This window comes from Terrapene carolina, unplaced genomic scaffold, assembly GCF_002925995.2.
Source record: "Terrapene carolina triunguis isolate 2854851 unplaced genomic scaffold, T_m_triunguis-2.0 Scaffold95, whole genome shotgun sequence".
NCBI lineage: Eukaryota > Metazoa > Chordata > Testudines > Emydidae > Terrapene > Terrapene triunguis.
This window is the reverse complement of record NW_020664446.1, coordinates 50,029,490-50,054,715: the sequence shown is the minus strand read 5'-3', so window position 1 is coordinate 50,054,715 and position 25,226 is coordinate 50,029,490. Positions and strand designations below refer to the sequence as shown.

Genomic DNA, 25,226 nt, shown 5'->3' with positions numbered 1-25,226 from the left:
AGATACAGGCCTATGCCAACGTGTACTGCTGGCATCAGCACCCTCCCTGATTCTGTCAGGATCACATACCCCCACTCACCAGCAGCACTCACTTTTTAGCCTGTGCTAGCCCTCTATGGCCACCCTGACATAAGACAGGTTGCAGCATTTTTGCACCACTGTCCCTTGAAGAATTTATTAGTGCCCTCCCTCAGGTATTAGACCAGTGTAAGCCTCAATAGATATAGTCCACATTACTGTGCATCAACTTATACGGGGGGTACCAGCAGTAGAGGCTGAAAGCAGTTCACTTTGAAAGCTAATTAAATCCTCGGCCACTCTGTTAAGACTGCGCCCAAGAGTGTGAATTAATGTCATTTGGGATGGTTGCCTACTAAAAAACATAACTGGAGGCAATCGGCTTATTTCACATAAAGCACCAAACTGCCATCAGAGTAGAATTGTCACTACTAACCTAGTCCCAATTTGAACCAGAGCCTGAGAAGGGAAAAGCACTATATATTTCCATTAGCTGTCCCCTGACCCATCCAGCACTTTGCGGCAGAAAGCTGCTCCTACAGGCCCTCTAAAAAGTAATTCTTTTCCTGACTCCTCTTGCCACTTGGCCTCTTGCATAGACTGGCTAATACTCTCCAGCAATGTGCAGTAGGGACACTGCTCAGAGTGTTTTTATGAACAGTTTGCACAAGGGACTTCAGAGTGACTGGGGTCAGTACCGTCTCCTGACTCAGGCACTAACAGTACTAAAGGCAGGGCGCCACTTGAGACAGGGAACAAAGAAAATATTCAAGACAGTCCCTCTTACGTTCACCCAAGAGAACCATTATACCCAGCTCAGTGTTGTTGAGCCATCCTCTAAGCAAGAGATCTGGTGTTTCAGACTGATGTTTAAAGTGGTGATCCAAGAACTGCAGGCTCAGCACAGTGTAATCTTCAACACTAAATTCAATCTTGTCAATAAGGGCCAAATCTTCTCCTTGTGACATAACCTATCCGAACACATTGGACACTGGGGAGGTTAAGTAGGCAGAAACAGAAAGGAATCCTTCCTCTAGGCTGCTTCATAGCTGCTATGGATCTTTGGCTACAGTAGCTCCCAGGCTGCTGTGCCCCATTCAATGGGGGTGAGTTAGGTCATGAATCTGTGTAGTCACCTGCACTGAAAACACCTCTTGTGTAGGGCCCAGGGAATCCTCATGGAGCTCTGAGGTGAACAGGGGGTGTGGGTGCACTGCATGGAACCCCTTCCTGATGGAACCAGACTGATTCCACTGAATTCAGGGCCTGATTTATCCCTAAGTGAATCATAGTATCAAAACTATGCCTGCGCTTGTCATTCCCTGACTTCTCAGTAGAAATATAGATCTGAGAATCAATGAGGCAAGGGAGGAGTGGAAAGTGTCAGGATGTTTCTGAAACTGGCCCAAGGGAATTGAAAGTTCTGAATTAAGATGAGGGAAAAGATGTTCATCTTGCTTGGAAATTTAAAGTTAAAGAAGTAGGTTATCTCTAACTGCTTTAAGATCTGCGAACAGCTCTAGGACTCAAAATAAAGAATACAACTGCCAATGAAAGTCAAGAACTTGAATATTTTATACAACAGGCAGCATACACACACATTGGCATTTCTTGCAATTAAAGCCTACCTTGGTTGAAGTCTCACGACTGTTTCCTGGCATCTGAAAGCCACATTCTGGGTGTAGTCATTAGCGGACATTCCTGTTTTCCCCTGACATTCTGAGAATCCTGGCAATGCATTCTCCATCTCCTGCAGAAACCAACAGAGCACCCTGTCAGCACTGGCCTGGCTGATGTGAACATTTTGCGTAAAAAGAAAAAAAAAAAACCGTAGGAAAATGAAAGCTTGGGGAGGGGGGGGGGGGGGGGGTGGAATGTTCTATACTGATTTTTTAAAGAGTTATTCCCCTGATGCATAAAGATGGTAATAACAAATGGATAGCAATAACTATAAAAGGTCCCAAAGCACTGTCATTCTTTATTGTACAATGTTTTTTGAAAGCAGATTCTGTACAAAAAGACACCAATGGGACAAATGTGTTACCCATCTTTCGTTTCTATTCATTCATTATTTAGACAGCAGACATCAATATGTGTCCTATACTTACTGCTCAATATGTTAATCTATAAATATTTATATTTGATTCAAGATCATTCAATCAAATAACAAGAAAGATTTCTAGTATGGGTCCCATCTTGAAAACCCAGACTCACAAAAGTAATATTGGTTCATATGAGTAAGGGTTTGTAGGATCAGCTTCCAAATTTGCAACTGATTTTTTCAGGCATGTTAATATTGTTATTAATTTACTAGTAAAATCTTACTTTAGAGTGAGGGAAGGTGAGTGGGACGGAATCTTTTGATTCAGTCACCTTGCCAGTGGGTGGGGGGAAAGCCAGTTTGGTTTCTTGAATGAAATCCAGGACTGGGAATTAGGAAGGCTTGAGTTTTAAGATCAGGCTCTCAATAACTAGCTTTGTTGACTTGAATTAGTCACTCAACCAGTCTCTGCCTCAGTTTTGTTATCTGTAAAATGGGGTAAAAATACCTTCCTATCACACAGGGGTGTTATAAAGATTAGTTAAGTTGATACAGTGTTCTGAAAATTTGAAAGGGCAAGTAAATTTTTTCTTCTCCATTATTATTTTTTATTAACCATTATTATGCTAGCAATTTAGAAATCTGAAAATCAATGTCCTTAGCACAGCAACATGTTTGTTTCCACTGCTAAAGTATTTTATTTTGCTGCTGTTTTAGAGCCCAACCCTAGAAATCCACCGAATGACTTCAGTGAGACTACACATGGAAAAGTTTGCAGAATGAAGCCCCCTCCTCTCTATCCAGGGGTAACAGAAGGGTACTCTGGCCCTTTAAGACCTTGTTCTCCTAGTTTTCAGGCCAGTGTTGGCTATTCTTTAGCTCCCTGTCCTAAACTAAGGGCCTGACTACATAGTCCAACCCTTTCCCCTACCTTGTAGGGTGAAGGGGAAGAAATCCACTTAGCTGCTGTTCCCAGCAATCTCACCTCACCCTCCGTGGGGGTTGCTGGGTCTGTACCTTAGGTGGTTCATTGCCAGCCCTTGCTGAGAAGTTTCCTCAGGGTACTTCTCAGCCTCTCTGTCAGCTGATTCCTTCTGCCTGGTTGGAAGACTTTCACTCCAGCTGTTACTACTCAGGCAATTAGTCACAGGAGTGGAGGTCCATCAACCAGTGCTTAATTTGTACCAAGGCTGAGCCAGGAGTCTTGGCACCTCTGGTCTTGCCTCATCAGTTATGAAAGTAAAAAAAAAATTGCTTGGTCCTGGCACATCTTTCATTACAAATGTAGCACTGTCATCAACCTATTTTTGGTGGTTGCCACTTAGGGTTCATACACCTCATCAGAGACCCCTACTTCTTCAACAGCAAAAATGCCTATTTTCATTTGCTTCTCTGTCTGTCCTGTGTCTGACACACTATCCATGAGGTTTGTTTAAATGTACATTATATTGGGAACCTGTCTTTACATGAACACATTTCTGTTCACACCGCTGCCTATTCAAAAACTACAGAATTTAAGGCACTTTCAAAAATGTCTCTGCTCAGGAGATACTCTGAGTGGATGTCCCTTTCAAGTTTTTTATGCTGAGGGATGAGTTCAATAGAGTTATTCCTGATTCAGAGTGGAGTAAGTGGGACAGGAATCAGGCCTCAAGTTGCTAATAAGAAGAGATTATACTTGTGGTTTCTGCTTCAGGATAGAACCTCAAGTCCAAGAAGCAATCATTGAGAATCTGCAAGATCTACTGCCACTATGTTTACTGCAGCAGCCTAGGACACTATAACAATATTTTTGATTCACGTATAAGATGGCTTTGGTGCATGCCAACTACCATTTGTTCTGGGCAAGATAATATGCTACTTGACTTTCATGGTATTACTAAGAAACTTTGTTTGTTATTTTCCTTTTTTTAAAAATGTCCTTCAGAGCTTTATGACATAGATCCCCCTGTATTTATTTAATTTAGTTTAGCATTGAATGGATAATATTTTATCCAAAAATGGTAACAGAGATCCACATTACAGTGACTGGCACTTTTTGCAGCTGTTCCAGTTTTTCCATTATTATCTAAACAAGATTTTCCCTGGGTTATATAAAATGATGATATACTTTTGGAGACAGAATAGTTCAACACAACTGTTTTAATTAAAGCTCAAGGTAAAATCAGGTTGAACCAGGTCAGCTGACTCTATTTACCCCCAAACCTTCGGATGTTTGATAGTCCTTGGGCAGAATAGGCATTTTACTATTAGTTGTGTTACAACAGCAGTGAGAGGCCCCAGATGAGAATAGGGCTGTACTATGCTAGATGCTGTACATACATGTAGTGAGAAATAGTCCCTGCCCCAAAGAGATTACCATCTACATGAGAAAGTATTGAAGAAAGGAAGTATTATTATCACCATTTTATGTATGGGGAACTGAGGCCTGGTGAGAGTTAGTGACTTGCCCAAGGACATGCAGTAAGTCTGTAGCAGAATTTGCACTTAAACAGACATCTCCTAAATTCCAGTCAAGTCACAAAACCCTCTGTGCTCCACTGTCTATCCTCCACCACTAGATTAGCTAGTTCAAACTTCCAAGGCTGATAAGGACCATAAGAGTTCAGCACACAGGGAAGATCCTTTGTAAAGAACAGCAAAATCTGTCCCCTTGTGTAACTGTAAAAGTCTTCCCTTCCTCTCATAAGCAACTCTCAGCCATGCAATCTCTCTTGGACTTCCTGGTACCAGGGCCGGCTCTAGGCACCAGCAAAACAACCTGGTGCTTGGGGCAGCACATTTTTAGGGACGGCATGGCCGGCGCCAGAATGCCGCCCCTAAAAATGTGCCCCGGCCGCCCTAGCTCACCTCTGCTGCTGCCGCTCGTGCGCTGCTGCTCGCCCTCCCTCCCGGGCTCTCAAACCTGGGAGGGAGGGGGAGATCCCGAGCGGCCATGGCGCGCGAAACAGCTGATTCGCGCGCCGCTGCTCACCCTCCCTCCTAGGCTTGAGAGCCTAGGGGGAGGAGGCAGGGCTGGGGATTTGGGGAAGGGGCGGAGCTGAGGCAGGGCCGGGGGTGGGGTAAGAAAAAAACGGGGGGGGGGGCAGCCAAAATTGTTTCTGCTTGGGGCGGCAAAAATCCTAGAGCTGGCCCTGCCTGGTACCACCATCATTAGTTTCAGTTTGTTGTGACTGGGGCAACGAAGCCTGAGTAAGTGACACAGAATTGAAAGGCAACAGAAACCCAACTTAATTCACTTAAACATGTACACATTTATTTTTCAGAATTTATTTCATTTTTGCCCAGTAATTGAAAGGCACTGGCAGAACAGGGACCCAGCATGTCAGGATGTTTTGTGTCTCTCTTCCAGAAGTTTTAGCTCATGGAAGGAAAAAAGAATATCCCAAACTGATTTATCTTCAGGTTTTTTAAGAAGAATGATATTTTCTGGCTGCCTGAATATTGTGTCAAGGATACAGCAAATACCACAGTAGTGATTACACAGCACTGTGTCTTCTCGGCAGTGACCAGAGGTTTCTCTTTTTCACCTGCCATTTACCACATGCAACACATTCATAAATCTTAACCCAAAGATAAGAAGAAACAAATATATTACAATGATATATAATACTATTGGATCCCCTTGACACACAAAGGTTGGATTTTGTTGCACCACAAAAGCACAGTTTTGTTACAAAATTGCCTAAAATTCAAAAGTTTGTTTCTGTTAGGGTTACACCATAATCCTAAAATGACAGACATTATTCTTAGAAAGATGCAATTGGCTACTCATAAACCACGTGTGTTCAGGACCTCGGTTTTACATTTCACCTGAAAGAGAGCATCTCTGATAGTGCCGTGTCCCCTCCTGCTATTATGCTGAGGCTGTTTTGTACAGACCTGGAGGGAAGAATGTCTTCTGCTGAACCATCTGTACAATTTAACACAGATCTCCCATCCAAATCTTGAACTGGACCCACTTTCTTTGACTTATGAAATCTGATAGTATCAAAGCACAAGGTGTCATGGCTAAGTGACAGTCAGGGTCCAGACACCCCAAGGGGAGAACAGGCAGTTTGAAACCCACCCCACCCAAAAAAGCAGTTGAATCAACTAATCGTATACAATGTCATTGTGCTATAAAAATATGTCAACTAAGGTCTTTTATGAAAGCATGTAATGTTCTGAACTTGACTTGGATGCAAACCACTCCAAACAGGGTAAGAAATAGGTAGTGTACAAATAGGTATCATTATAGTATTTCCTTTAAAAAGTTATAAAAAGCTGCAAGTGGTTTATATGGAAATCAAACAATGAAAACTTTGGGGGTGCATGACAATGCAAGGCTCACCCTGGGCTCCGTCCAGCAACATTTTTACTTTGCGCAAGTCCTGGAAGTCCACAGGCAGGGTGCCCTGCCCTTAGAAAAGGTTGACCAGACATGGAAACCACGTGCTTTCTCCTTCTCAGAGAACCCAGTTTTCTTTTTACCTCACTGATCAGTGGCTATGATCAAGTCATGAAAGATGCTATTAAAATATATCTATGCATGGATGCAGAGTTAAAACCTTGGTGAGAATTTCATGCCTAAGCCACCCAGAGCTCGTGTATATTGATATAGCTCCATTACTCAGTTCTCTGACTCTCGTGTGTTTAAAACCACAACTTTAATGTTGAATTAATAGGGTTGCTTTGGCATTAATGTATTTAATTTATACCAAAGTACCGAATTTCATGCAGCAGTTTTCTGCATTTCTGTCTCTTGTGATTTGTGTCAAGATACCATTTACTTTTCTTAGTCCTTCACCCTGGTGATTAGACTGAGAAATAGGACTGTTATTTGCTCTACTTATTAGCTGGTGAGCTCAGTGCTATTTTATATTTCAGTATCAGTAAAGAATTTAAGGGTGAATCATTTCATAATCCAAATTCATGTTAATGTGCATCAAAGATGAGCTACAGAGGAAGGGGATTAATCAAGAAAAGCAGACTTTGAATTCCAAAACCTCACTTCTTATATTGTCTCTCCAGAATATATACTGTACATACTTGATTTTGGTATTTCAATGGCCCATAACATTTGATTTTATAATAGATTAATACTACAGAATCACTAGAGTGGTTCAGAGAAACAAAACAGATATGGACCATAGTAACCATTTATAGATCCACAGATTTTAAGGCCAGAAAGGACCATTGTGATGATCTACTCTGACCTCCTGCTGAACTCTGGCCACAGGACCAGGGCCGGCTCCAGGGTTTTGGCCGCCCCAAGCAGCCAAAAAAAAAGCCGCGATTGCGATCTGCGGCGACAATTCGGCGGGAGGTCCTTCGCTCCAAGCGGGAGTGAGGGACCGTCCGCCGAATTGCCGCCGAATAGCTGGACGTGCCGCCCCCCTCTGGAGTGGCCGCTCCAAGCACCTGCTTGCCAGGCTGGTGCCTGGAGCCAGCCCTGCACAGGACTTCCCTGTATTAATTCCTGCTTCAAATCCAATAGCTGCGCTTGAGCTAGAGCATATCTTTTAGAAAAATGTTCAATCTTGATTTAAAAATTTCTAGTTATAAAGAATCCACCACAATCCTGGGTAGGTTTCTCCAATGGTTAATTACCCTCTCCATTAATGCACTTTATTTCCAGTCTGAATTGGTCTAGGTTCAACTCCCAGCCTTTGGTTCTTGTTATACCTTTGTCTGAGAGATTGAAGAGCCCTGTATTGTCAAATTTCTGCTCCCTGTGTAGATTCTTATAGAGTCTGATCAAGTCTTCCCTGAGCCTTCTCCCTGGTGCACTCAAACTGCTTGGAGATATAAATTCACCTCCCTGTGCTTGATGCCCCTTCCCATATTCCCTAGAATGGATTCGCATTAAGGGAGGATAGGTTGTGATGTCACTCTGCCCGCCCCTTAGGCTTTCTGTTAGGTGAGGTTTATGCCAGGGTCTTCATACCCTTACAGAAAAACATCTATAGATTTTAAACAGAAGATGATAATTTCTATAAAAGTGTTGTGAACTGTCAAATAGGATTTATCAAGAATTTTATACCAGCTATTAAATTCTACAGTACAGCTCAAAACATCCATGGAAAGGCTATTATTCTCTATTAAATTCTATGGTCCAGTTCCTGAGTTAAGTGCAAAGTTGTCTCTAAATCACATTTATAGCAGGCTACAATACTCCCTACTAGTATATTTGTGTCTTTATCACGTGGGATTTGTGTCTGTACAGATTCTACTACATGGTCCTCTTCACTCAGACATGTTATCACATTAGATTCTACATAGCGCTGGTCAAAATTTCTATCTACAGGAAATTCTGGCATTTCAAAATTATCAGAATGAAAAATCAAAATTTTGATAATTGTCACAAAATGAAATTTCTGAAAAAATTTGTTTTGGGTTAATAAAAATGTTTTTGGCTTTTTTACATTTTTATTTTATTTTGTTTTATTTGTATGTTGTTTTACTGTATTATCTTATTTTATATTATTTTAAAACAAGGGCTTAATAATTGTTTTAAAATTAAAATGTAAAATAAAATAAAAGTTAATATACACAAACTACAAACCAATATAAAATAATTTTAAAAACAAAGAGTCCTTTCAAAATAAAAAATCAGAGGATTCCACTCTGAAATGCTTTGTTTCCATTTTTTTCCTGGAAAACATTCCATCAAAATTGACCAGACCTAGTTCTATGAAATCTTTTAGGTTTCATGCTTCTCTCCCACTTCTGACCTACATCTGTCCTTCCTGTTCAGTTCATAGCCACATATCCCAGTATCCCATTGATCTCTGAAATTTGTTCAAGTTTCAGCAACGCCCATTATGGGCTCTATGTTCAAAAGAACTCAGGCTCACTTTTGGACATCTTATTGAGTGGCCAGATTTTCAGTAGCGTGCAACACTAAACAGCTCCCACTGGCAAGAACAGGAACTGAGTGCTGAGGTCTTTTGAAAATGTGATCACGTATCAAGCTTCATTGCCAGGTATTCTAGTTTGCTTTCCCCCCTACTCCCATCCTTGTAAGCTTCTTGTATTGGCATATTTACATTTATAGATTTATTTTTGGCCATGTGCTATTTTTATTTCACTCTTTAGTCTGACATCCTGTTACTTTTCTAGGATTTACCTCTGCCATTGCAACCTATCCCAGCACCAGTTCACCTGTAATTTCTGCCCTATTCTTTTATGGATACAGCAATACCACTCCCTCTCCACAGCCTTTCCACTACCATAGCCATGCATCTGGGTTTCCACTGGTGGAAACTTATAGAATCTGGCCCTATACACACAGATTGCTGTGTATCGAATAAGTGCACCAATTCTGTCCCTAACTCTCAATAGCTCGATACTTGTTCTGTTATTAAAGAGCTAAATTCTGTCAGGAGCAGCTCAAGATGTTGTAACTGCTAAGAGCTTAGTAGCTACTAAAACAGAGATGTGAATAATTAAATCTCTGGTATGTCAAAGCAAAATCTGTAATTAGATATTGTCATGATTTGAATAAATGCTTCTTCACTCATTGTAGGAGTGAAATTGGGGAGAGGAATGTCATTAAAGGAATATTCTGTGTCAATAAAAATAGGGAATCACTTGAACTAGAATGGCTTAATCACTATTTGGAGGGCATTCTCGTTTTCATTTTCAATTGAACATAATTAGGCAGCAGAGCCAGTGAGATGCATATTGGCTGCCTTATGTGTACAGTTGTGAGCTTGTTGAGAGGCTTGGTGGCGGCAATATGTTTAGAAGGAGCCCAGGTGTGCACAGTAGCATGCTGTTTCAAATCATCAGTCTCTTTCCCTTTTTCAAGATAATGGCAACTTGCCATGTAATCAGCAGCTCCTAGAAAAATAACAACACTTTGTTTTCAATTTCAAGTAAAGCAGAGAGTCAGAATGGAAAGAAGCACATTAGATAAAATCAGTTACTAAAACAGACAAAGCGCTTTAGAATTTGAAGGTTATAGTATATTGGAGCTCTTGACTCGAAAAACTGCCTCTGAACTTTTCTATAAGCAGAGCCCTTACTTTTCATAAGCACTTTAAACAACAGCCTGGGTGCCAGATGTACACTTGGTTCAAGAAAACAACAAAACAAACCTAGAGGTCCATGCAGCCACACTGGGCCTGCAGATGGGGCTTAGGTGAATGCATATTCTCTTACATGAGAGTGAACTAGGAGTTTGTAAAATGTGTGCCTTGGGAAACATTTTCCCCAGAAAGCCTCAATCCAGCGAGCTGCTTCATGTGGGCAGACTCCACTGAAATCAATGAGTCAAAGAGGTCTGTCCCTGGAGAGCTCACTGCTGGATTGGGACCCAAACTATAGCCCAATCAATGATGAGGGTACTTTAATTTCCTGTGATGAAGTAACATTTATTTTATATGGGAAGCAATCATATTCATAGTGCTAATTCTGTTATCTATGAGATACTGTATCAGTGCTCAGGTCAGAGGTGGGGGCAGAATGGTACCACGCTTCTCACTGATTGGAAACAGGGCCTGGGGAAGAGTGGGTGGGAGTGGAACTCATCATGACTTTTTTGTTTCCCAATCCAAACGCTGTATCACAGGAAAACTTCATGGCTTATTGGAGGTTTTCCCCCTCCAGATGCTGCACTTTTCTGTTGCATCAATATTTTATGGAGATCTAATTACATGATCACAAAATACTACATAAAACTAAACCAACATTCTCAGTTAAATTCTTTGAGCCAAACTCACTGGTGAGATAAAAATGGGACAAATGAGTTGACAATGGGTGATTTGGCCAACTTTAGCTTTTAGTGAGTTTGAGATACAGGTGTGACATACATGAGAACTGAAAGGGGGCACAGATTCAGGGCAGCAAGAAAAATAATTAACAAGAGGGTAAGAGATCAATCATCTCTCCCCCTTACTTTATGCCCTCCTGATCAGCTGCTTTTCCTGATATACTTCCCCTTGTGCCGCTAGTGAGTGTCTGTCTACCCTCTCTGGGAGAGTCACTCCCAGCTGCAGTGTAGACATACCCTAAGTATATTATTTTCACTAATTTTTCATACCCACTGAACGGGATAAAGGGATGAGATGTAACATCCTCCAGCCATCTTACCAAATATCTCCTAATAACTAAGAATTAATAAAACATTACAGTATTTAGTGGTTTGACATAGACACCAGTTTAAATCTCTAGCACAAGCCACACAAGAGAAAGATCTTGCCGTTATTCCAGCACGTCCAGGAAATACAAGAAGATAACTCAGAAGGAGAAATAATTTGCACATCCTCACTATGGGCCATACTATGACACCCTTACTCTCAGCAGTGAGCAGTTGTGGATTCAGAATCTATCACTATATCAGGGAATTCTCACTGATTCTGCATGATTCCCTTACTGAAAGAATTACTTCAACTGCAGTTTCACTTGTACCAGATACATAGCCCAAATCATTGTGGAAGTGAGTCAGAGCAGGGATTAATAATGCTATCATTTGCATCACTTTGCATTTAAAACATATTCCTGCTATGACACCGCACGATAAATATCTAGCAGAAACAGATACGTTTTATTTTATTACCTGACTTTCTTCATGGTTTTTCCCATTTTCTAGTTTTGCAATGGATTTGGGCTTTCTTAATTTTAAGTTGCCCATTCCAACCCGTAGTGTGCAGTCATGAGCTGTCTGTTCCACGTGCTGCTGGGTATCTCGTAATGCTGGCTGGCTGTCCTCTAAGACTGTAGTGTTGTTGGGATAGTTTTCTTTGTTGTTTTCATCTCTAGAAGAAAATAAAACCAAAAGGTGTAAGCAGGATTTTAGCCATCTCTCAGAACAATACTGAGGAGGACTGGTGCCAAGGTCTCAGTTTTATTTGATATGTTAGCATTGCTAGGGTAAGGACACATATGAGCTAAACATTGTGTATGTTAATAAAACAAGTCTCCGTTATAATCTGCAGTTTATTATCAGACCATATGCTAAATCAGGGGTCGGCAACCTTTCAGAAGTGGTGTGCCGAGTCTTCATGTATTCACTGTAATTTAAGGTTTCGTGTGCCAGTAATACATTTTAATGTTTTTAGAAGGTCTCTTTCTAGAAGTCTTTAATATATAACTAAACTATTGTTGTATGCAAAGTAAATAAGTTTTTTAAAATGTTTAAGAAGCTTCATTTAAAATTAAATTAAAATGCAGAGCCCCCCAGACCGGTGGCCAGTGTGAGTGCTACTGAAAATCAGCTCACGTGCTGCCTTTGGCACGCGTGCCATAGGTTGCCTACCCCTGTGCTAAATGCATGAGTACACATTTGTATATAGAGTAATTTAAGCAAATGTAATTTAGGGGCCTGTAAACTGTGAGGCCTGAGCTACACTACAAAGGTAGGTCGACATAAGTTGCCTTTCATTGACCTAGTTGTGCATACGTCTATATTCAAATTTGTCTCTCACTGACGTAAGCATCCTGTTAAGGCGACACAGTAACACCAGCTCTCCAAATGGCTTTGAGCCATGGTCAATCTACTGTGGTCGACACAGTGTGAGTGCAGACACCACGTGACTTATGTCAATCCTAAGAGTCGTCCAGAAGCTGTCCCACAATACCGGACACTGACTGCTATAGCCCCGTGGTCCTGGAGAGCAGAAGCCATCCCCCCTCCCTTTATAAACCCTGCATATTTTTGAAATGCCTTTTCCTGATTGCCCAATTTGACACACACACCTAGCAGCTCTCCCTTCTTGTGTGCAACTGCCCAACCAACCATGCTGATGCTACGCTTTAGATGCACATCTGGGCCTGTGGGGAGAAGAGGCTGTTCAAGCGCAGCTATGGCGTAGTTGTAGAAACATGGACTTCTACAGGCAGTGAATGGGCAGATCAGGGATCAGCAGCAATGCTGCATAAAAGCAAAGGAACTGCAACAGGCATGCCAGAAGGCCAGGGAGCTCAACAGTCAATTCGGTGCCAAGCCACAGGCCTGCTGTTTTTACAACGAGCTGCACCCCACAGAGCGACATGGATCTCTCCAACGAGCCAAAGACACAGACCCCTTGTTGTGAACAGCAAAGAAGAGGAAGATGGGGTACATACAACTGCGGGGTCCAGCTATGCTGTGAGCCAGAATCTGCCCGAGACTCCACGTAGTCCAGTAACTCCCTGCGGGTGAGCCCCATTCAGGGGAAGGAACCCCAGGTAAGTGTGAAGGCATTTCCCATTGTAATGTTGAAATGCCAAGATGGTGCCTGACCCCAGCATAGCAGGGCACAGGTATTGACTTATACTAGAAGAGGTAGCAGTATAACTAAGAGAGGTGGAGCTGTTATCTTCTTTTCATTCCCTGTAGAGAGTTAGCTGGGCTGCCCATGAGCAGTACTTGGTTTATAGACACAGGTATGTGCCTTAAATTCTCCTGAGAGATCTTGTTGCAACTTTCTTGGAGGTACTCTGCAATCTTCTTCTGAAGGTTTCTAGTATTGGCAGCCTTATTGCTCTGTGATGGGACACATTCCCACACCGGTCTCTGATGTCTTTGGCAGGCACCACTGCAGTAAACAGGCTAGCAGAGTATGGGTCCAGGTGGCTTAGGGACACAAGTAACTGCTGTGCTCTCTTCATTACCCTTGGGCATGAGATATCAGCTAAAATCACCATCGCCTGGGAAAAACAGCGCTGGTGCTCAGTGCTATTAACTTGCACTCATACACATGGAAATAGGGGCCAAATTTTTACTGTTTCATGCCACCAAACAATTCCCTCCTCATACCCCCCCTTCCCTACACCTGTCCTTGGCCATACTCAGTGTGGCTGGGGCTGGATAGGCATGTTGTGCACAGGTGCTCCAAGGCGGAAGTAGCAATAAGCATGTCTTGTTTAAAATGTTAGGGGACAAAAGGGAAGGAAGTTCTGAAACTTAACTTGCGCTTTCTGCTGTCACTATACATACAATGACACCTCTGTATGTTTTATCCGTAGATGCTACCAGTGCATTCCTCCATACCCGCAGAGTGCCTGACCATGATAAGGAGGAGAAAGAAGAGGACACAGGAGGATATGTTCATCAAGATCCTGCAAACCAGTGCTGCATTGGACCATGAACAGAGTACTTGGAGGGTGAACATTGCAGACGGCCTGGAGAAAGAAAGAAAGCAGATAGAAGAAAGGTCCAGGAGTCCCAGCAGAAAAAGGACAGGGAGCATATCAAGGGACAGTAGAAAAAACACAGCTTCACATACACTGACTTGTGAGAGTCACAGTTGCTGTATGGGTAGCCAAAATGTACATGAATGTTCTGTCCCCTTATTAAGTTCTGTTCCATTAATTTATTTTAGAAGTTTTTATTGAATGCCTTTTTTAATTGCACCTTTTTTGCACTGGTTTTGTTATGTAATAAAAATCTATTTTTGGTAAATAATTGATCTTTATTACTTCATAACATATGCTGGAGAATGCACAGCACTACTGAAAGCTCCCACGACCTGTTATTGTAGAGGTCAACAAAACTCATAGGATCAGTGACAAACACAGTGTAATAATTATAAATTCACAGCAAGCACCATATAATTAATAGGCACATTGCCAGACAGTGTTATATTAATAAATGTACACCAAGGACCACACAATTCCTAAAAGCCCCCCAAACTTCAGGACAGGTAGGGCACAGTCCACACAATGCATTGATGTGACTGACCGTTAAAGTGCTCTGTCAAGGCCTCCCTCGACTGTAGAGCTCCGCATTGAGTTCTTCTAATAGCCCTTGTGGCTGGCTGTGCAAACTCAGGAGAAACACGCTCCATCTCCACCGTGGCGGCAATTTTTCCTCCTTTGTTTCATAGATATTATGCAGGACACAACAGGTAGCTATAACCACTGTTTTTTCCCCCCTCTTGCAGAGATCCAATCTCGTGAGTAAACATCACCAGCATCCCTTCAATCACCCATAGACATTCAACTGCCATTCTGCACCTGCTGAGCTGGTAGCTGAATCTTTCCTTGGTGTTGTTGAGGTGTCCAGTGTATGACTTCATGAGCCAGGGAAGCAAGGGATAGACTGGGTCCTCCAAGGATCACTATTGGCATTTTATCACCACCAATGGTAATCTGCTGGTCATGAAAAAACGTCCCTACTTGCAGCTTTCTGAACAGTCCGGTGTTCTCAAAGATGTGAGTGTCATGAACCTTCCCTGACCAGTCCACACTGATGTCAGTGAAGCATCCCTGGTGATCCACCAGGGTTACATAACGATAGAAAAGTAGCCCTTTCTGTTGAAGTACTCTGGGGCAAGGTAGTCTGTTGCCAAAATAGCGATAAACGTGATACCTATTGCTCCACCACAGTTCGGGAACCCCACTATGTCGCGTACATTCCTGAGAGTCACAGTCTTGTGTAGCAGGACACAATTAATGGCCCCACATACTCGCATGACAACTCCAAAACGGTTTCCTGCTGACCAGCTGAAATTGGGAGTTGCAAGTTTCCACAGTGTGATCGCCACTCGCTTGTCAACTGTCAGTGCATCTCTTAGTCTGGTGTCCCTGCATTACAGCTGGGAAGAGCTTGGCATGCAGATCCAGGAACGTGGCCTTTCACATCCAAATGTTCTGCAGCTACTGCTCATCATCCTGAACCTGCATTACAATGCATTCTCACCAGTCAGAGCAGGGATCAGTAACCTTTGGCACGTGGCCCGCCATGGTACGCACGCTGGCGGGCCGGGCCGGTTTGTTTACCTGCTGCATCCGGAGGTTCGGCTGATCGTGGCTCCCATTGGCTGCAGTTCGCCGTTCCAGGCCAATGGGGACTGCGGAAAGTGGCGCAGGCTGAGGGATGTGCTGGCCGCTGCTTCCTGCTGCCCCCATTGGCCTGGAGCGGTGAACCGCAGCCAGTGGGAGCCGAACCTGCGAACGTGGCAGGTAAACAAACCGGCCCGGCCGGCCAGGGTGCGTACCATGGTGGGCCACATGCCAAAGGTTGCCGATCCCTGAGTCAGAGATTGTTTCTCAGGCCCAGAAGCAGCACTCTACTGTCTGCAGCTTCCCCGTAAGTGCCACCAACAACCTTGAATTGGTTCTTGCTACGTCCCACAGCAATCTGTCTTCCACAAAATTGTCATGTCCCCCGCACTGCTGAGGTTCTTCCTATGGTTCTGCAAATACCAGAGATCGTTCGTCCTGTGTTTGCAGTTCTCATGACAATAGTGCAATAGTGAAGAGAGGTTTAATTAGACCCTGAGACACTCTTAGGCTAGGTCTACACTACGGCGGTGTTCCGACCTAAGATACGCAACTTCAGCTACGTGAATACCGTAGCTGAAGTTGCGTATTTTAGGTCGGCTTACCTGGTGGTGAGGACGGGGGAAAGCCGACCGCTGCCGCGCTGCCGCCGACTCCGCTACCGCCTCTTGTCGAGGTGGATTTCCGGAGTCGACGGCAGAGTGATCAGGGATCGATTTTACCGCGTCCTCACGAGACGCGGTAAGTCGATTCCCGATAAACCGATTGCTACCCGCCGGATCGGCGGGTAGTGAAGACGTAGCCTTAGGAGCTCAGGCTCCATGCTTCTGTCAGAGATGGCAGACAGACAGAAGTGCTGCAGGGTTTTGTGGGATTTTTAAAAAGGCATGAAAATTATGGGGTAGGGGTGGCATTATAGGATGGAGAAAGCTGCTTGATGTGAACTTGACCCCTTGCTCCCAGTCACCCCTATGCAACTCACTTCTGCCCTACTATGCAGTGCCAAAGTTCCCAAGAGACAGTACTCCAGATGGCGGGGAGTTGCATACTAAGATACCTATCCAATGTGCACCACACATCGACCCAAGCACTCCTGATGAGTACATGCAGTGCCAACACAAGGAGTCAAGTGCACACGCATGAGTGATATACTAACTGTGGCAGCTTTATGCCAATGTAACTTGCATTGACCAATGTTTGCATCATAGATATGGCCTTAGAGTTGCTACTTTTTTGCCTTCCCATACTAAAAGTCAAAAGCATCTTTTCCCATATCATCACCCAATGCCACAGGCTTCAGAAGTCATTGGTTTAGCTGGGCTGTAGTCCTATTAATATTGTGTCTTTCCCCTCACACAAACAGTTGCTTCCTACATCCGTGTCCCCATTCAGCAAACTCCCTTCCCCATCCTTTCATATCTCCTTGCTCTTTCCACTCAGTTTTTCACCTTTCCTATGGGCTACTATATCCCCTCCATGTCTGGTGGAATAAGGGAGAGAGAAGGGCATATGAAGTAGGATTTGGACAGCCAGAGTAGGACAGGTTTTGAGCTGAGAGGAGCAAAAGCATGCCTGCCTTCTTTTTCCTACCTCATGTCCAGACATGTTCCCGCTTCATCTTTTCTAGCCTAGATTCCAGCCATACCATTGCCCTTCCCTCCACTCCCTCCCAGGCAGTCACTGTCACTCCCTAGAGGAAGGCATCCACTACTCACACTCCTTCCCCCCGGCATCTTAGTCCAGAAAAAAAATGAGATAAGGTTGGTAGTTTGTGGGAGGCAGCTGGACGAGTTGGTGAAAATTATATCAGAATCCTGATTGCAGGAAAGGGTCACCATGCATAACAGCAAATCACAGTCTAGGTGGTTTAATTAGACCCTGGGACACTCTTGAGAGCTCAGGTAAAAGTTGTGGCTAGGACAGAAGTCTCATCTTTGTCTGGCAAGCAGAGTACAACCTTTCCTCCCAGATGCAGACCTTGCTGCAGTTATCCATGCCTTTGTTACTTCGAAGTTAGACTCCTGTAATACACTTTGTATAGAACTACACATCAAAACTATTCAGAAATTTAAGCTAGTGAGAGAGTGGGGCTGCCCACTTATTAAGCAGTGCATCATGAGAGAATAGGTTACCGGCCATGCTCTGTACTCTACACTGGCTGCCAGTTTTCACATGGAAGCCAGGATGTTGGTTTTAACCAATAAAGCCCTAAGATTTGTGACCTGACTACCTGAGAGATCACCTCGCTCCCTGTCTGAACTCCCACAGTTGAGATTATCAGAGAAGCTTGAGTTGGACCACCTCAGGAGTTTAATAGAGAACAGCCTGTTGACACAGAATTCTCTGTATTGGGACCCCACCTACAGAACTGGCTTTTCCCTGTTTGGCTCACCAGGGCCCAGATGTGTTAACCTCGTAGGCACCAAAACTTTTCCCCCAAGGAAATGGGTTGTGGATAGAAAGTTTGGTCCAGGGTAGCTATTATTGTTACTGGGTGGGTTGCTTTCTCTTGCATAGGCAGTTCTAGAAATATATTGAAATACAGTTGGTTTTAAATTGTCTAAATTTTAAATTGTCTGGAATGCTAAGCTGTGTCCAAAAGCAGAAATACACAAATATATCCTGGGTGATTTTCATCTCCATAATACTTAAACTAAACTATTCTGTAATTTAGAAGAATTTTAATTTTCAGTGATGATGTTCCTTGAGTTTTTGGATACCATTAACAGATGATCCCTGATAGATAGGGATGAAAGAACAGTCAGATCCCTTGCCAAGGGTTTTCGAATAAGATATAGAGTAAATACCTGTGGATGGAGTTTGCTGCTTGGTCTTCATGTACAGACTCTGTATCCTCGTCACACCTTGAAAATGGATATAAAATCATTATTGACTTTTTGCCAGTTGCATACTTTATCTTTTCAGTAACAAAACTGGTCAGTTTGAAGTGACACGTACAATTCTCTAAACATTCCTCTTTCTCAAGCTTTAACTGAAGTCAATTCATGGCATAGTTTCTCTGTTTGCAAAGTTTGTTGTGATATTTTAAAATCCAATTTTCTGCAGAATTAGATAGACCATTTGCTCATTCTCTTTTATCTTACTGGAAATCCCATGACAAATAAAATGCAGCTTCTACTGTTAAAATTGTAGAAAATAAAGGAGACATCCTTTTTTTTAATTGTTAATAGCCTACTTTGCTCAAAGTATTATAAACAATAATTAACTTAACACACAGTGCATTTTTTCCTCCAAGACCATAATTAGAAGGAGAAAATGCCGTTACATTAAATACCCAACTGTTGACCAGAGATTCAGAATGACATCAAGTATAGATTAACTTTGCAATGCTGAGTGCAAGACGATCTGCAGATCCAAACTGCAATGCACAATGGAGGCTTCTCTTGCCATCTAGACCCAGATATAAAGAAGAGTCTACCTTCCACTCTATTAATTCTGGACAAATGTTTGCCCCTCCCCCACCCTCTTCTCTTCACCCTCTGCTCATACTCACACTGCACAAACACTGAACAGGCCTGGATTATTTGATGCTAGCTGGCAGAAGAATCTATTCATTATGTGGGAAGCAACCTGTAATTCAGTTGATTCATTAATTATTGACGAAAGCTGCCTGGCTCTGGAAAGAACACGTTAAATGATAAACCTGTATCCCTGCATGGCAATTTGATGGTAAGATTTTAGTATGCTCCTCTCCCTGCCAGTCTTCTGCTGGTATCTTTATCAACAGGCAAGCTGCTGATGAAATTATTTAAAGGGATACTCTCTCAAGCTGTTTACACTTCCTGCATTGACCTACCTTTGGGGGTTAATGGGTTGATGAATGCATCCACTGAGGATGCCTTGAGTGCATTTCTTTTAAAAGAAAGAAATAATTTCTCTCTTTAAAACTGCTGAGCGCCTCAATGTTTAGGTAATACAGTAGTGCTAATTTTTGCAAGTATGTTAATGTGACCTTTGTTTGGGCATGAGTATGACCCCCATGCTGGGATTCTGCCTACAGAACTACAGACAAGGAAGAGAAGCAATGTATACTGAGTAATACATTGCAGTTGCAGAAACAGTTCCAATAGCAAGCCTCTCCATAGAGCTCCTGTTGCCAGTGGAGTGTTGCCTCCTCTATTCTCCTATGGTTTAATATTGGTAGGGGAGTGGCCCTGAGAGCCACTCTCCAGCTAACCAGTGTTAAAGGGAGAAAGCCACTTGCCAGAAGAAATCTTCATCTAAAATTGGGGAGGGAAAAATCAGTTGGAAAATTTGGGGATAGGAGTTGGGAAAATCAGGGAAACTTTCAGGGAGAGGAAAGAGAGATGAGAGAACACAAGGAGAGGAGATAGAGAGGAATAATGTTCCTTGACAGAGGTGGAATGGCCCTGCTAATCTGCCCAGTGAAGACACCAGAAGGGAGCAGAATGCCACCAAGGCTCCCCACAGGAGACTAAAATAAGTGAGAGCCTGGATCTGTTTAGGAGAGGGGCAATTATTGGGTGAGAGGTTTGTGTGGCTTGGCTGGGGCCTATCTGAATCAATTAAGAATGCCAGTAGATAGGGTTTCCACTCTGCTTTGAATAGAAGCTCCACACTGGCCCAGTTTCTCCATTCCAAGCTAAGCTTGTGACAGGAACAGAGAGCCAGAGGAAAAGTTAACTTTATACCACCTTTACACTTCTCCTGTTCTGGTGGCCAATTCGAGCTGCTCTTACTCGTACCTGGCTCTATCTGGCTCTAAGGGACCACTCTGACAGCCAAGAATAGTCAGAGCATATAGGCACTCCTGGCCATGGCTTTCTTCACCAGGAACATCACCTACATGAAGGGACTGCGAGGGATGCAGCATACATACACCAACTGAATGCTGCCTGGGGATTCTCCCCTCTACTGAGCAAATTCCCGTGATTCTCCCCTCTCCTTTGCAAATCCACTGCGTGTTGGTTCCACTGAGTTTGCTCAGGGGTGATCCTATGAACTACAGAGCACCGAACCTTACTTCAGTACCAGGTAATTGGTTGAAATAATAAATAAAAACAGAATTATAAGACACCTATGTGAACATTATACGATGTTAATCAAGGAGGACAGTATGGAAGTATACAAAATAATGAATAGCATAGAGAAGACAATTGGGTGTTTCTATTTACTCAGCTCATAAGAACAAGGGGACAATGAAATTAAAAGGTATCAAATTTGAAACTGATAAAAAAAAATTTAAAAAACCAACAGAATACCAAGTTAACCTGTGAAATGCACTGCCACAAAGTATTGCTTGAGGCTAAGACCCTAGCAGGATTTTAAAAAGGATTAGTGTATTGCACTACATGGATATTGAAAATACCTAGTTACACTACATAGGATTTTTTTTTAAAGAGCAGGGAGATGTCCCTTAGTGGTAGGTTATTCCATTAATGACCTTCATCTGAAGCATCTGGCACCAGATGATCAGAGACAGCAGAGCAACTAGATGGACAGATCTGATCCAATATGGCAATTCCTATGTACCATTTTCCCAGAGAATGTGGGATTTAGTGGATGTATTGTGATTTGTTCCTTCTTTGTCTGACTAGAGAGGAAACCTTTCCGAGCACCTGGAAAGCTGCATCTACTTTGAGGCTATGACATTTAAGACATGCATATAAACAATAACTTCTCATTCACCAGATGCACATATAGCCCACTAGGAGCCTGGCAGCTCTGGACTTTTGGCTTATCTGGAGAAAGGTCCCTGGAAAAAAGTGAAATTTGATGTTTTATATCAAGGTCCTGTGTATTGTATGATTCTGCAGCATCTACCCCTTGCAACAGAATTGTGCTTCAGAATGTAAGGCTAAGATTGGATGCCTAAAGTTAGGTACCTAGATCCTCATTTACACTGCTAAATAGAAGTGACCTCATTTTCAGAAGTGCGCAGCGTGAAAAATTTGTACTGAAGTCAATGGGAGCACTGTGTTCTCAGCACCTCTGAAAATCTGGCATCTTTTATTTCAGTGCCTAAGTAGGGATAAAAGCGTCTAACTTTAGCACCCATGTTTGACAATTTTGGCCCAAGTAGGTTTTTTTAAAGTATGTTTCAAGCCCCCCGGGTTTATAAACTTGCTAAAAATAAAGAGAAAGACAAATTCAATGTGAAAACAGGGTTCTGTTTCTACTGTGTGCCTAGCAAACTTCTCCAATGCCCCACACTATGTGGGATATCCCATTTCTCAGATGCCTTTGGACCAAGGACCTGCTATTCCACCCTGCTGCCACCAGGTCCCAGTGCAGTAGTGGCTGCAGTGCACATAGCCCACCTCCTCCTTTTCCCTATTGGCAATGCTAATGTAATGCCAACAGACCCCAGTCATTGGCAGGCAGGATCAAACCTGGGGCCTCTGGAGCTTAGTGCATGAGCCTCTATCTCATGAGCTAAAAGGCAATCGCTATTAGCTAAGGCTGAAGAGCAAACTCACTGTCTTTCTTTCTCTTTCTAACTGGTCTCAGTGCCACTAGACAGGACAGAACACCACACCCAGGAGGTGTGTGGGTTACACTACAAAGCAGGCCTTTCTGCAATGCTTCCTCCGGCTGAGGCTGGGGAAGAGAAAGGGTGGGGAAAGTATTAAAAATGTGATGTCCTACTTCGTCCCTCATTTGGAAAGTCCCACATGTTGTCCTTCATTTTAGACCCCATTGTGCCACAATACAGCATTTAAAGGTGGAGCTGTATTGTGGCAAAACTAATTAAAAATAATATTAAAAACCATTTTCTGGTTTTTTATGCCATTTAATTTCATGCTGATTACTGTAGCACTCCAAAAATTGAGATAAAATTAATACATGAAGCAAAGTGAGAGAGGTATATAGGAGGTTAAAGGTGTTTGGAATCCCTAGAAAAATGTTACATCCATTCTTCTCTAGTCAGTTTGACAGCACGTATGGATTGCTCAAACTGAGTAACAACCTAGACTGCTTTCAAAATATATAATTTCCCCTGCAACATTTTAGCAAACAGTTCATAATCATCTTAGGCTTTTTATTCCTAGCATTTCAGCAATGTGAAATGTACCTTACATGCAAACAAATCTATAAATCATGTCCCTTCTGAGAAACTGCTGGCCACAATTCAGCTGAGCAGTCTTCTGAAATATAATCAAGTGTGTGAAATTTGGGGATAAAATACCTATGAAACACAAACAGGGTCACAATACATATTTTTCAGAGCCAAAAAGAGCTGTACTAATGTCAATGAATAATGCAGAATAGTCACATCTGAAATTAAAGCATGTTCCTTTAAGGAAAACCAGAAGTATATTTAATTTTTAAATTGCTAATGGCATCTCAGTGTTTGTAACTTTACAATGTTTTCTGCTGTTCTGCTGTCTGTCCACCTTCCTAAGATAAAAAGGCAAAACATATTTCTTTAAAACCAAAGGTTGGGGGTGGGGGAAGCATGTAAAAAGTTTACTGCATTAATTGCAAAGGGAAACTGCATTCAGATCCCGAACCTGTCTAAATAATGCAGTGTTTTGCTCAAAACATTCTTAAAGAATATTTTCTGCCAATGCTGACAGTAAGCATAGCCCATGTGCTCTTAGAAAACTCACACTTTTGCTTGTCATGATCAGTAACAAGAATTAGCAATATTTTCTCATGAGATGTACAGTATACATACAATCATATATTCAAACACATGTAAAATATATATGGCAGAAAACAGCAACAAAGATATTCTTTCATAATGCCAGCCCATTGCTAATGGCTAGTTAACCATATGTAAATATTGTTGTTTTATATCATATTCAGCATATTTTCAATAAAATATTAAAATCCCAGAAGACTGTGCATCATAAAATGTCCCAGAAAGCTTTTTCACTTTTGAAATAGTATTTAAAATTATTCTCTGCCCCGCTTAACATATGATTCTTATTTAATGGTATAGGTAAATATTTATTCACTTACTCTGCTAAAGCTGTATTGTTGAAGGAATGATCCTGAATGCTGAAACAGAAACAAGAAAACATCAGTTAGTCAATAAAGCAGGCAGCCTCCCCAATTGTTTTTCAATTGCTGGAACACATACAGAAACATGGCATTGCAAGGCAAGTCTCTGTGTTAGCTCTACATGCACATACCGTACGCTGGGCTGCTCTGCACATGCTCATAATCAAAGAACCATAGGGATTAGCCCTGCAATATTCACAAACCACAAAGCCCATCCAGCAGTGCTTTCAATATATGAACTCAGGTTGCCAGGAGATTCTCAAAAAGGCATCAGGCACTCTGCAGTTACAACTATGCTGTTAAATAGAAACTGTGATTTCTAGCACATTGATACAAGTGTTTGGTATTCTCATTCTTTAAACATTTATTAGCAGTCTGCTCATTATACACTATGTCATGTTTATTACTTCAAATAGGGATGACCAATTAAGGTTCTCATGAGACTTTTCTTGAGCTGTCTCTAACAAATTCTGCTGATAGCCAAACTCCAAGGGAAGCTGCGAAAAATATTAAACTGAATTGGAAGGAAGGGGTGCTAAACTAACAAAGGATTTTTAAATGAGCAGCATGGAAACTGCTTCTGCGAAAGAGGAATGGATAGCAAAATCCAAACTAACCCTGAAGTAAAGGGTCTGCAAACCTGGTTTTATACATCTATAAAGGTCAAATCAGGATTCAGATAAATGTGCTGATTCTGAGATAACCTGGAGCTTCCTGTCTACTTGCATCTTAAAAATCTGGTAAATATTCTGCTAGATCATCCTACAGTAGAAAAATATATTCTTGCTGCTACATGTTTTTCCAAATAATGGAGCATTCTTGATGTGTGACAATGGCACAGACTACAGCAAGAAACCAAGCAGAGATTCGGAGGCGGGGCTTCCTACTCACTGAAGCAGCCTGTGGCTAGCATGATGCGTGAACACAGCTCACAATCATCGTTAGCATGAATGAGGATCCAAAGCCACACCAGGACAAGGCAGCTAGAATTCCCCTTCCCTTAAACAATATTGACATTATCTCTTATTCATGTCTGTTCTGAGCTCACTCATCCAATGCACATTGTTTTATAGACTCAAACTTTAAGGTCAGAAGGAACCATTGTGATCATATAATCTGGCCTCCTGCACATCACAGGCAACAGAACCTCACCCACCCACTCCTGTAAAGGACCCCTAACCTCTGGCTGAGTTACTGAAGTCCTCAAATCATGATTTAAAGACTTTGAGTTACAGAGAATCCACCAATTATTCTAGTTCATACCAGCAAGTGACCTGTGCTCCATGCTGCAGAGGCAGGCAAAAAAAACCCAGGGTCCCTTCCAATCTGACCTGGGGGGGGAAATTCCTTCCTGACCCTATATACAATGATTAGTTAGACCCTGAGTGTGTGGGTGAGACCCAGTGGCCAGACACCTGGGAAGGAATCTTCTTTAGTAACTCAGAGTCCTCCCTATCTTGTGCCCCATCCCTGGCCGTTGGAG

General features: G+C 42.5%; 1 protein-coding gene across 4 annotated transcripts in view; it reads right to left on the bottom strand.

The window, feature by feature from the left end:
- Positions 1-23,782, bottom strand: part of FAM13C (family with sequence similarity 13 member C) — a 95,384-nt gene extending 71,602 nt beyond the window's left edge. For all 4 annotated transcript variants that reach the window (XM_026651010.1, XM_026651012.1, XM_026651013.1 and 1 more), the window contains exons 1-4: positions 23,702-23,782; positions 18,559-18,615; positions 11,604-11,802; positions 1,647-1,768 (exon numbers count right to left, since the gene is read on the bottom strand). In XM_026651010.1, coding sequence (XP_026506795.1) covers positions 1,647-1,768; positions 11,604-11,802; positions 18,559-18,615; positions 23,702-23,763 — 440 coding nt within the window. In that variant the 5' untranslated portion in view covers positions 23,764-23,782. The remainder of the gene's footprint in view (positions 1-1,646; positions 1,769-11,603; positions 11,803-18,558; positions 18,616-23,701) is intronic.
- Positions 23,783-25,226: the final 1,444 nt, after the last annotated feature.